The sequence below is a fragment of the Heterocephalus glaber genome, unplaced genomic scaffold, assembly GCF_053883595.1.
Source record: "Heterocephalus glaber isolate CG9 unplaced genomic scaffold, H.glaber_assembly_v1.0 deba00001555, whole genome shotgun sequence".
Lineage (NCBI taxonomy): Eukaryota > Metazoa > Chordata > Mammalia > Rodentia > Bathyergidae > Heterocephalus > Heterocephalus glaber.
The window spans coordinates 5,613,050-5,626,416 of NW_028258346.1; the positions used below are offsets into that span (position 1 = coordinate 5,613,050).

General features: G+C 33.5%; 1 protein-coding gene across 3 annotated transcripts in view; it reads right to left on the reverse strand.

The window, feature by feature from the left end:
- Window positions 1–13,367, reverse strand: part of Stk3 (serine/threonine kinase 3) — a 319,544-nt gene that overhangs the window by 113,649 nt on the left and 192,528 nt on the right. For all 3 annotated transcript variants that reach the window (XM_021262683.2, XM_004850156.4, XM_087190670.1), the window contains 2 exons: window positions 12,864–13,001; window positions 5,840–5,965 (listed from right to left, as the gene is read on the reverse strand). In XM_021262683.2, coding sequence (XP_021118342.1) covers window positions 5,840–5,965; window positions 12,864–13,001 — 264 coding nt within the window. The remainder of the gene's footprint in view (window positions 1–5,839; window positions 5,966–12,863; window positions 13,002–13,367) is intronic.

The window sequence follows — 13,367 nt, forward strand, 5'->3', positions numbered from 1 at the left end:
AATGTGTTGAAGGGAAGTTTGAAGACGGCAGCTGCTTCCAAAGAGCAATTTGAGGTTTGAGGAGGATAGAGGACCAAAAAAAAAAAAAAAAAGTAAAAAATAAGTACAATAGGGCCGGGGATCTAGCTCAGTGGTTTCGCTGCCTGCTGCACAAGAGCAAGGACCCCAGTTCTATCCCTGGTACCAAAAAAAAAAAAAGTACAATATTAATAACTCGTGTTTGAACCAAGGAGTTTACAGCTCCTCAGAGAGTATGGGAATATAGAATTTGAGAATAAATTACCAGTAGGTAAATAGAAAACTAACAAGAATAGTAAAAACTGACACAATTATTAGTTCCAGAAATCACAAAAAGGGAAAAACATGTCTAATATATTATGATGTTTATGAATTGTAGTTACATAGTCATAAATATTCAAACACAAAGTAGGAATTTTTTTATGGTACGATTCAATTACACAGCAAAATGAGAAATAACAATCAATCAAAAGTCTTTAAACAGATTTTCATTTGTGACCAATAATTTATCCCAAATACAAATACTACTAAGTCTAAGAAGTAAAGGAATGGAAATAAATTTTCTTTTTAAAAAGTATTTATGTTTAAAGCCACATTCATAAAAATCTCCACTAACTCTTCCAAAATTTGTTTTTCAATACTTAGAAGGAATTTCATTCGTCATTTAAAATTTGTTTTTAAATGCTTAAAAAGAATTTCAAGGTATGTTATAAAGCTACAGTGATAAAAACAGCATGGTATGGCCATTAAAAACAGACATATGGATCATTAGAATAGTGGTGGTGAACCTATGGCATGTGTGCTGCTGTTTGTTATCACTGAAAGTTTTAAAAGGTTCACCATCACAGGAGAGATGCAACTACTATAGGCACATTCAGCTACCTTATCTTTGACAAAGGGACCAAAAACTTATGCTGGAGGAAAGATAGTATCTTTAACAAATGTTGCCAGGATAACTAGCTATCCACATACAGAAGATTCATTCTAGAACTGTATCTCTCACCATACACTAAATTAAAATAAAATAGATAAAAGAACTAAATGTTAAAAGAGAAACAATCTGCTGGAAGGTAAAATAAGTAAAACTCTTAAAGACATAGGCACAGGCAGGGACTTTCTGAAGAGAACTCCAATTGCACAAAAAAATACTACTAAGAACCAACAAATAGAATCATACTAAATTAAAGAGCTCTTGCACAGCAAAGGAAACAACCAACAGAGTAAAGAAGTAACCTACAGGATGGGAAGAAAACTTTGCCAGGCATTCCTCAGACAGAGAACTAACATCGAAAATATATAAAGAACTCAAAAAATTAGGCCCCTCTCAAATAAAAAACCCTATCTAAAAAATGGGCAACTGAAATGAACAGACACTTCCCAGAAGAAGAAATACAAATGGCAAAAAAAGACAATTTCAACATCTGTGGACATTAAAGAAACAAAAAACAACACCAAGATTCCATTTTATTCCACAAAGAATGGTTATCATTAAGAAATCAAAGAATAAAGGGTGGAGGGGATGAAGGGAGGGCAGGAGAAGGGGAAAAATAAGAACTAAGATATAACATGTAAAGGTACAAGATCCCAATGATGAATGCAACTGTATTTCATACGTAAAATGTACCAATAAACTTAATGAAAAAAAATAAGAAAACAAAGAATAAAAAATGCTGGTGAGGCTGCTGGGGGAAAAAGGAACCCTTCTACAATGTTGGTGGGAATGCAACCTAGCATATCCACTATGGAAATCAGTATGGAGATTCCTCACAAAACTAAAACTAGAAATTCCATTTGACTAGCTTTCCTCTTCCAGGTATCTTCCCAAAAGAGTTAAAGACATCATATTACAGTGATGCATGCATACCTATGTTTATAGAAGCACAGTTCACAACAGCTAAATCTTGGAAGCAGTCTATAGGCCTATCAATAGATAAGTAAGTCACTTGTAGAAAAATGGATGTACCTTGACACAATAATTTTAACTGAAATAGATCAGATGCACAAGCTTAAACGTTGTATGATTTCTCTTATACTAGAAACCCAAATTATAAATAAAGAACAAAATAAAGTATAAATAATAGGAAATAGGAAGATAAGATATTTTGCAAATGGGAAAGGGACCAAGATGAACAAAGTGGAGAGGGAGGAGTGGAAAGGTGATAAAAAACAATATGTGTAATGCACATGTACCAACTCCCCATGAGGAATGTACTACAAACATGTACTAAAATTTAAAAAAATAATAATAAATGCTTAATAAGAAATTTTGAGTTTATATTCATTCAAGTCTGATCAGTGGCACTGTTTTGGTGCCTCTAGATAGCAAAATAAGCACCAGCAACAAGTGCCATCACAAAAACCAGTAACTAAAACACCTGGTTAAAATGTTGAAGTACTACAGCAGCATTAATAGAAACAAAAGCTACACTTTGTGTATACTATGTGAAAAATATGCCTTACATGTTGAGATGTATATTTTAAAATTACTATTATATCTCTATAACAGTTCTATTTACAAATGATGAAACTGAAGAGAGGTTAAACAGCTTGTCCACGGACCTAAGAGTCATTTGGGAACAGAATCAGTATTCAAGCACAGTCTGTCCTGCTCTTCAACAGTTCTATCTTCTTCTTTAACCAGCTAATATATTAGACGTTTCTGGACTGACTTGGGTTGATTCTGCTACTGTTCTATTCTTTATCTATTCAAAAGGTTCATGAGGAGTAGACTGATTTGAAGTTCCCTATTCAACAGGGGTAGGAGAAAATGGGAAAGGTTCTGAGAAATGTTCACCTGCTGGGCACCCTGGGATTTCTACCTACACCTGTGCACAGAATTACTGAGTTAAGAAATCAAATTTAAAAGAGAAATAACTATTCTTTAGACATTAAGGACCACAGCCTGTAAAGCTTAGAGTTCAGACCATAAAGAAGTTGACAGAAAGTCCCCATTTCTTTTCCAAAGACAGAAGCTCTCAGACATAGTCTTAAGTACCATTAATAAAGAAAACTCTTTTCTTTGAGTCATTATCAAGTTAGTATGAAGCTAAATAACATCTTTCTTTACATAAAAGCAGAAATAAAGGGCCTGGTACATGTATAAAAGTGAAAAGATCTCATATAAACTAACATGAAGAAATATTCCAGGTTTTGCTCAGCATTCACTTAATATAAAATTCTATATCCATTTGGCTCCCTGCATTTTACTTAACACTGTGATCCATATGGGAAATGTCTAAGCTCTGGTGACAAACCAAGTCTTATAAACTATCAATCTTTTAATCTACTTTAAAAACTACTGCTTGTCAATGGTGCATTCTGTGCTTTATCTTATAAATTCAATTTAACACCATCCATACCACTTTATTTATTTATTTTTGTACTGGGGATCAAAATCAGTACCTCGCGTTTGCGAGGCAGGCGTGATGCCACTGAGCTAAATCCCCAGCTTCACTTTTAAATAATCATACATTGTACCATGTGTAGGTGTTTGCCTTGTTATTTTATTGAAAACAGAAGGCACAAACACTTTTAACGTGTACATTAAACACTCATTCAAATGCCTGTGTAGCATTTCAATAAGCCATACTGGCAACTTAGCATTGTCTTAAAAATCACCAGCTAATTAGATATTACATGAGAATGAATATGGCTTATAAAAAAATAAATTACTAAACAGTATGCTTACATCTCGAATGCTATAGGTAAATTAGAATTATCTCAGTGGGAACATGAAAATGTCTTGTATACCTTTCATTTTTATACACAAAATATAGCAAACTTTTGTGTTGACTTGGTCGAAAACAAATGTAAGTTCTGTCAAAATTCTGATTTTTAAGGGAAAAAGTATCAATTTAATGACATAAATTGGCTTTCTAATGAATGTCAAGGATGTATGGCTCTATGAGAAATTAGCTATTTTATTTTCAAACCACTGCATTAGCCACTTTTCTGTTGCTGGGACAAGACAGCTGACACACACAACTTAAAAGAAGGGAAGTTTAATTTGACTCACAGTTTTAGGGGATTCAGTCCATGGTAATCTGGCTCCAAGACAGACACAGTATGGTAGAAAGGCTTGGTGAAGGAAAGTTGCTCAACCCATGGGAGCCAGGAACAGAGAGAGAGAAGGGAAGAGGGAGATATGCCCTCCAAATGCACACACCAGTGACACACCTCTTCTAATATGCCCTACCCCCTTAACAGCACATTTAGTTGTGAACTCATCAGATGGATCAATCCATTGATAAACACAGATTTCCCTATGATTCAATCCTATTCAAGAGTCCCACCTTTGAACACATGAGATTTCTTGGGACATTCTAATACTAATATAACAACCACATATTAATCCAATTTAGGCAAATTTGCAAAAGAATCCCAAAGTAGTTAACAGTATAAACTCTATGTAAACTTTTGAGTCTTTAATGTGCGTAAAAGTTCTTGAGAAAATATGACTACCAATTTAAAAGTGTGCATATTTATCTTTAAATGAACGGCAACATAGGATATACTGCACTTCTACTATAGGTATAGGTACTTCAGATCTATTCTACATGTCTCATTATTCTTATATATGCTTGTATTTGTATGTGTGTGTATATATATATATACATATATTATATATTGAAGACAATAATTGATGAAACAATCTCAAGATGAAAGCTGCTGCCTAAGAATATGGTCTAAAGCAAAGTGTGTAAATATTGTTCAATGTGTGACTCTGCTGAGACTTCATTTTTTCTTATAATTTCAGTTAAAAATAACAAACAACACAATAGTTTTACCTAGAAACACTAGCACTTTATTCTTTACTCCAAAGAATAAATGCTTATTTGAAGAATAAAAACATAAAAACGTAAGGTTTTTAAATTTGTTCAAAACATTTTCACAGTCCTACCCTCAAAAGATAGTACCTAATTATTCTCACTTTGAATGTAGATTTTTAACACACTGAACCAACCGAACCTCACAGCTCAGCTTAGCCTAGTTTTCACATGCTTGGAACACTTATATTAACCAATACCTGGGCAAAATCACAGACAATTTTATAATAAAGTGTTTAATATATCATAGCTAATTCAATAAATACTATGCTGAAAGTGAAAAGCCAGGTCATTTTATGGGTACATTTTCTTACCACTGTGAAGATGAAAAATCGTTAAATTATACTATCACAAGTTAAGCACCATCTGTATGTACTCAGGACAGAATTGCTGAATCACATGCTAAATTTACATTCAACTTTTCAGGTTACCACCAAACTATTTTCCAAAGAGTCTGTACCATTTTACACTCCCATAAGCAGGAACAAAAGTTCCAGTTTCTCCATATAGTCACTAAGGGTTGTTATTTTCATAGCTTAGTTGGAGACTAGTTGAAAAAAAGTTCCTCAAAACTATCCAACTTCAAGACAACATTTATTCAACACAGTATTAACTAGATGCTAGATATGCACCACCCCACTGTTTCCAAATTACATTCTATTAATCATTAACCCCTGCTCCCATCCCTAGTCTCACTGTGTTGCCCAGGCTGGTCTTGAACTCCTGAGCTTAACTGATCCACCCACCTCATCCTCTCAAGTGTCAGGATTGCAAGTTTTTATCACCATGCTTGTTCCTCACTAATCATGAATTCTTCAGACATCAGAAAAAAATAACAAACATTTAATACAAGCAAAATATATTTTAAAATATTTAATGAAGAAACACACCTCACTTGTGTAGTAAAACAGTGCTATTAATATATTTTAAGAAACAAAACAAAATTACTAAAAAGACCCAGAAGATAAAAAATCAAGATTTTGAGAATTACGAACCGAATTTTCTTCTTCCTCTTCTAATTCTCGCTGCTGTTCTTCATGTCTTTTAGCTTTGATCTCCATAGCTTCTGAGATAAGATCTCTTAATATTGATACAGGTTTTGCATTCTTGATAAAAGGATGCTGTAACAGTAAAATTTAATGGTATAAAATCAAAAGATTTTTCTGAATTATAGCTAACAAATATTAAAAGAACAGTAAATGCTAACCAGGTTGGTTAAGAAAACAGAATATTTTGTCATCTTTAGAAGAGCACATACACAAAAATACAACCCTGTTAATAACACTACATTATCCTTAAAGATATAACTGTCCAAAGGAGGTATACATTAGATGGTAAAAATAAAGATTTTTTTAAAAGATTGGTGATTATATTACAAATAAAAATAACTTATTTTTGTATGGAGCTACAGAATTTAATTAATCTTTATAAGCTGACACGCAAAGATCAGTGGTCAAAAGGAGGGCAATTAATTTCTTTCCATTTTGTTGTATCTTGAATAATTTAATTATTTCTAAGAAAGACAGAAAAATATTTTCAGATAACTAGTACCTTCATTTCATGCTATATATAAAACACCTTATCATTTCTTTTTTATATCTGTCTAACTAAAATGGCTAAGTTCTCTATAATACTATTAATATGTATTCTGGTAGGCAAAGGAAAAGCATATGAATAATCTTAACATTTTTATTGGGAAGGAAGAGCATGAGAGAAAATAGAGGGACAACTTATAAATGTAATTTGGAATAGATAAATTTATTTTGAGGCAGCAATGCAGCTTCAAAATGCAATTTTCATAATTTCATGCTAGTAGGTATTCCAGCTAAAAGCAATATATTTATTTTAATAAAAATCAACAGAACACAAAAATATACTTCAAAAAAAAATTTTGATAAAGAAGAAATTATAGACATTTAGAAGAAGCTTTGAAAGGGTAAACATTTGGGGGAAAAATGAGTTAAGAATTTTACCAGAGTCTGGAAATAGTAGGATCAATTATGAAGAACCAATAAATTCCTTCACCAGATAAATTAAGTCCCATTAACAAATCAATGGCTGAGAGTCCTCAGCATCCACCAAAATTAATTTGTGGCTAGATCTATAGTTGTTCAGTCAGATCTTACATTTCTCAGTTTCTCTTTCAACTGGTTGTGATTAAGTGACTAAATTCTTACCAGTGGAATGTGAATTCAAGCACTGTTTCACTTCCTACTCTGGGCTACAAAACACTGTACACCCATCCATAATTCCTTCTTTTTGTGCTAAGTTAGAAAACAGGTACTTAGGATGCAACTTCAAAAAACTACAAAGACAAAGACAGTATTCTAGAAATGGTAGTGCAGCAAAATGCAAGGCACCACTCTTCTACTCTGAAACCTTCTGAGAAATAGTAATAGAAAGACCATCAAAAACAACAAAATAAAGAGAGAAAAAAAGAAAGTATGTTCTTTGCCCTTAAGGAATTTACAACATAACATAAGAGATAAAAGATAGATATATATTTAAAAATTATAATATGAGAAACATGTTACGTTCATGATGGTTTAGCACAACCTATATGTTAAAGAGATGTATAGCTAGAAGACTACACCACAGGTGTAGCTCAATGGTAGAGTGTAAGCTTAGCATGTGTGAGGTCCTGGGTTCAGTCTCCAGCAGCATTGTCACCCCCAAAACAAAAATACAAAAGTAAAACAAATAGAAGAATAGGTAAGGTATTCACAGATGCCTCATAAAGAAGAAATAGGTTATTTTAGGAGGAATAGTATGAACAAAGTCACAAAGAAAGAAGATGTATGCTGGAGTACAGTTGAAACACTTACCTGGCCAAAGCAATGATAACATCATTTATAGAAATGGGGTTCTGAGAGTTTCAATACAGGCAATAGTATAAATGCTTGGGATGAGATGTCTATATTTTAATTATATAAACAAAAGAATAATATAAAAAGCCTTTATTAAATAATCTTGCAGTAGTATTCAGAAATGAAATGAGTGGGGAAGCAGCTGTAAAAATATACAGGTGTGAATTATTAAGAATCTGGGTTATAAAAAGTAGTTGTTCAAAAGAAAGAGGAAATGGAAAATCTGATGGATAATGAGAGGAATTTATTGGCAACAAAATATTAATAAAAAATAATTATGAATAACATGATCAAAGCAAAATAGGTGGAAGACTTAGCCAATATAATACTCAAAAAATTTCAGATTTTGAAGCATTTAAAAATTTTGACTTTCAAACTAGGGAAGTTCAACTGCTAGTCTATGGTCCAGGCAAATATTCCAAAATCCTAAAAAGCTCTGAAACCTGAAACACTTCTGGCCTCAAGCATTGCAGATAAGGTATATACAACTGGCATTAACAGACGTGGAGGGTCAACAGTGCAATAATTAGGGACCAACAGAACTACATTCTTTTAAAAGGTACATAAATCTCAAACTATATTATATATACCTTATTACCTTCTTAGGGGTGCTCAAAAGAAGAAATCTGTTGTGATTAGCCCTATATTTAAACCACATGGGAGCAATGAAATGTAAAAAGAAGGCAACAGACTGGCTAGAGATGGTGGGTTCCAAGGAAGAATATAGTTGTGTCTTCTATGAGTTTTCTTTTTATCTCATTTATCCCAGACTGGGTACTACAGAAGCCAGTACAAACTTAAAAAGACCCTACAAAAGCCTGGTTTCAAGCCTAAGAATTAGGAAATGGGCAGCCTAGCCAGATAGAAAATTTTCATACAATAATCATTCTACTCCTAACACCACAGAAAAAACTATGGCTCCAAAGGCTGAGTGGGGAACCTAGATTTCCACCCTTGTGAAGTTGTCTGGGTTTACTACTGAGAAGGTGTCATATAAGATGGAGTACCAAGCTAGAGCTCTCATCTCCAGAAGGTACTATAAAAACTACCCACTCCGAGAGGAAAGTGTCATGGAAGGCCACATGGGAGCCCATACTTATACTCCTACCAGGAAGTAATAAGGAACTCCACTCTCCCTCTTGGAGTGGGGTCACAACCAGCCGAGTGGAAGGTCAGAAGTGTCACCACCATTCAGCTATTAGGAGGCCACCCCCTACCCAATGCAGTACCAGTTGAAAATGTTGGGAAAACCTGAGTTCAAATCCACATCAAGTAGTAACAAGCCCTCATCCTGCAATGCAAAGGAGACCAAGTACAGAAAGTGGACTTCTACCCCTAGTTAGCATAAATAAGATGACAACCCTCTACCCTCACTGGAGCAGTGACAAAGGAGGTTTGCTATAATCAAAGATTTAAGTAAGGGGTTATAGGTGTAGCCAAGTGATAGAATGGCTGCCTAGCATGTGTGAGGCCCTGTGTACTATCTTAAGTACAAGAGGAAGAAACAGAGCTGGGGGGAGGAAGGAAGGATGGAGCGAGGGAGAAAGAAGAGAGAGAGGGTGGGGAGGGAGGGAAGGAGGGAGGGGTTCCAGAGCCTTGTAACATAATACTTACAATGTCCAGATTTCAACTGTTTCTCATCATACCAAAACCAGGAAAAGCACAATTTAAATAGGAAAAAGCCAATCAACAGACCCTAACAACAAGATTACAGAGATATTAAAATTATTTGATAAGGATTTTAAAGCAATGAGCAAACAAATATGTTTGTAAACAAATGAAAATTTGGAATGTCTCAGTAAAGATAGCTTGAAGTCAGGTATTGTTAAAGCTTCCTGCTTTGATCTTGTTGCCCAAGATTGCTTTTGCTATTCTAGGTCTCTTCTGGTCCTATATAAATTTTAGGATTGTTTTCTCTAGATTTGTAAATATGCTCTTGGTATTTGGATTGGAACTGTAATGAATCTGTATAACAGTTTTGGATATATGACCATTTTGACAATGTAGGTTCTGCCTGTCCAGGAGCAGGGAACTGTTTTCCATTTTCTGATGTCCTCTTCTATCTCCTTTTTCAGAGTACTGTAGCTCTCTTTGTAGAGGTCTTTCACTTCCTTGGTTAGGTTAATTCCTAGGTATTTCATTTTTCTTGAAGCTACTAGGAATGGTATTGTTTTCATAATTTTCTTTTCATTGAGTTCAGTATTGGTGTACATAAATGCTAACGATTTCTGTATGCTGATCTTGTATCCTGCTATGTTGCTGAAATTGGTTATTAACTCAAAGAGTTTTTTGGTGGAGTTCCTTGGGTCTTCTATGTAGAATATCATGTCATCACAAACAATAATTTGAGTTCTTCCTTTCCTATATGTATCCTTTTTATTTCTTTCTCTTGCCTGATTGCTTTGGCTAATATTTGAAGCACTATGTTAAACAGAAGTGGTGATAGTGGACAAGAAACACAAAAAGTTTAGAATTAAAAGATGTAGGCAAATGAAATATAAACACTTGATGGACAGGCTCAAGAGCAAAATAGAGACAGAGAAGAAGTAAATTGGAAGATAAAACAAAAGAAAATGATCAGTATAAACAACAGAAAGAAAACAGACTCAGGCCTCAAGGACTGTGGGGATAAAACAAAAGTCATAAAATTTGTGTCACTGGAGTAAAACAAAGAGAAAGAAGGTGAGAGTGGAAAGGTACTCAAAAAAAAATTGGCTGAAATTTTTCCTAATTTAGCAAGAGATTTAAAAAGCTAAACAGATTTAAAGCTACAGATTTAAAAAGCTAAACTAATCCCCAACAGGATAAACCAAAAGAGGTTCCTAACAAGACTCTTAAATTTCTGAAAATCAAAGATAAAGAAACAAATCTTGAAAAAAGCAAGAGATAAAACAATACAAGTCACAGTAGATTTCTCCTAAGAAACTATGGTGCTCAAAAGGAAGTGACATGACATTTTTAGTGCTGCAAGAAAAAGAACTGTCAACCCAAAATGCTGACTCTAATGTAAATATCTATCACGAAAGGAGGGGAAATCATGACACTCTCAGATGAAGGAAAACTAAGAGAACTTCTCACCACAGATCTATCCTAAAAGCATGGCTAACATTCCTATAATTAGAAAGTAAATGATACAAGAAGAGACCTTGGAATATTAAGAAAAGAAACATCAGAAAAAGCAAAAAATAGGCTAAATAGCAAATTTCCTTTCTCTTGAGCATGCTCAATTATGTTTTAATATTAAAGCAAATACTGTAACACTAACATGGTTCTGAATGTATGTATGTACAGGAAGCATTTAAGGCAATTATAATTGGAGGGTCAGAAAAGGAGGTGATTTCTTCTACACCTTACCTTTGTTGGTCAAAGCAGGGTAAGTCACACATCACAGACGTTCACAGATACTACCTGTTCCACCCGACCCCAGATGCTAGTTGAAATAACAGTAAATCTCAGTTTACCTAACATTCTGACTTCTAGGCTCTGTCTACCAACAGATACATGGATCCTCCTCAAATCAGGAACTCTAGGGCTCCTGGACTGAAATTGAACCTTATCCTTTACTATATCTGAGATTTCAACTTAATCTCAAAGGACCTTTCCAGTATATGATTCCTTTCATTTTGTGTTAACTGTTTCACTTTTTGTGTATGTGGGGTGTATGTGAATGTGTTTACCACTTCTTTGTTGCTTTCTTTTGGAATGAACAATTCAGAGACTCATGATAACAACATTAACAGGCTCTTTGGAATGCTTCCTATATTTTAAATTTTATATATTTATATTTTAAATTTTTATTGTAAAAAATGTATACAACATAAATTTTAACATCTAAACCATTAATTAATTAGCTTCTGAAAAGTGATTCTTGTATATAACTCAAAACTCGAGTATTATAAAGAGTATTCAATGAAAAGTCTTCATCTCATTTCTACTTCTTAAACTTCCAATAACCTGCTGTGGAAGCCAGTCTCTTAATTAATATTTTTTTTTTTTGGTACTGGGGATTGAACTCAGGACCTTGCACTTACACAGCAGGTGCCAGAACCACTGAGCTAAATCCCCTGCCCTTCTTAATTAATTTTTAAGGGATATTCCTTTATAAGCACTGATATAAGTGTATATGTGTGTGTGTGTGTGTGTGTAGATATGTTTTCCATCCACTTTTTCTAGATTGACTTTGGACTTATAATTTCTTGAGAGATACTGTATTTAAATTCTTTCCAATTTTTTGCTATTACAATGTTCCATGACTATTTTTCCATATATATTATTTCATATATAGTTAAATTTTTCTATAGACTAAATTCCTAGAAATGTACTTGCTGGGTCAATGAATAGAGAGAATTTAATTTTAAACAGATATTGCTAAAATTGGCTTCCAGGGAGATTGAGTATAAAGTTAAATTTTCATAACAATAAACAATACATTTATGAATATTTTCTATATTCCACAACAAATCTTTAATGGCATCTTGAGAAGTCACTTTTTACAAAAATCATGTTTGAATTCTTTTGTTACTTATAACAAATTTGTTAATGTGAAACATACTTACATTACTTGAGAGATGTGAGGCAATTCTGTTGAGAAAAGAAAGGTTCTCAAGTATTATCCTGTTAAATTATTTCTATTTGCTTTAAATTTTAAGACAGATTTAAAAAAACAAAAACCTCCTGATATTCTGGATACAAAGTCTGCTTACACCAAGGATACTAGGTAATCTTCTAATTAGCATTTATAACATGTAATAATCCTGTATGGAATTCAGAAATCTTGTATTTACATCTTATAGTGCAGCAAAAAAGTCAATGAAGAAATGCTGACTGAAAGGACATAAAGAAAAGCCGAAGTAGTAACAATTATGAAGACATGAACTCATTTCTGAAATGAGAATCCTTTGAAGTTTTGTTTTAAAATAGTATTAAGAGGAAATGAATTAAGAACAAAGAGAGGAGGAGAAAAAAAGGAAAAAGAATATTAAACTGAGAGACAGAAAATGAGAGAACGTAGAGAAGAATGGTGTATGTCTTATCAATCCATAATTCTTTGGAAGGTTTACATTTTTAGTGAATTATGAAACACACAGCAGTGTGGGCCAATGTCAGAAAGCTAAAGGGTCTAAAAGAATATATTTCTCTTCCAAGCACTGACCTGTAAAAGTTGTGTTGCAGTAGCTCTTTGTTCCGGATTCTTCACTAAACACTTTTTAACAAAATCGGTGAAATCATCAGACCAAAGTTCAGGCTTCCTGAATGTTGGTGGTGGATTTGTGGGAATCATAAAAATAGCCTAGTACAAATGAAACATCCAAAAGACCCAGTAAGAATCACACAGCACAACCAAATAAACAAATCTCTTTATCTATCTTTCATCTTACTTTAAATCTCAAAACAATTTAAGCTGTTCTTGGATTTCCAGTAAGACTGCAATTCAGGAAGTAAGTCCATCTGCTACTGATATAATCATTTCCCATTAAATTTCCTCTATTTGAATTGTAGCTCATTGAGCACATCATTCTTTATTTATCTATTATTTTTTATCAGTCTCCAAAAAAGGCTTTACATTCCTGACCCTTTCACCAAAGACATCTCCTAGTTAAACAGACATATTCCCAAATTTTGGTACTGCATGCCAGATTTATTTCCTGTTTCAGTT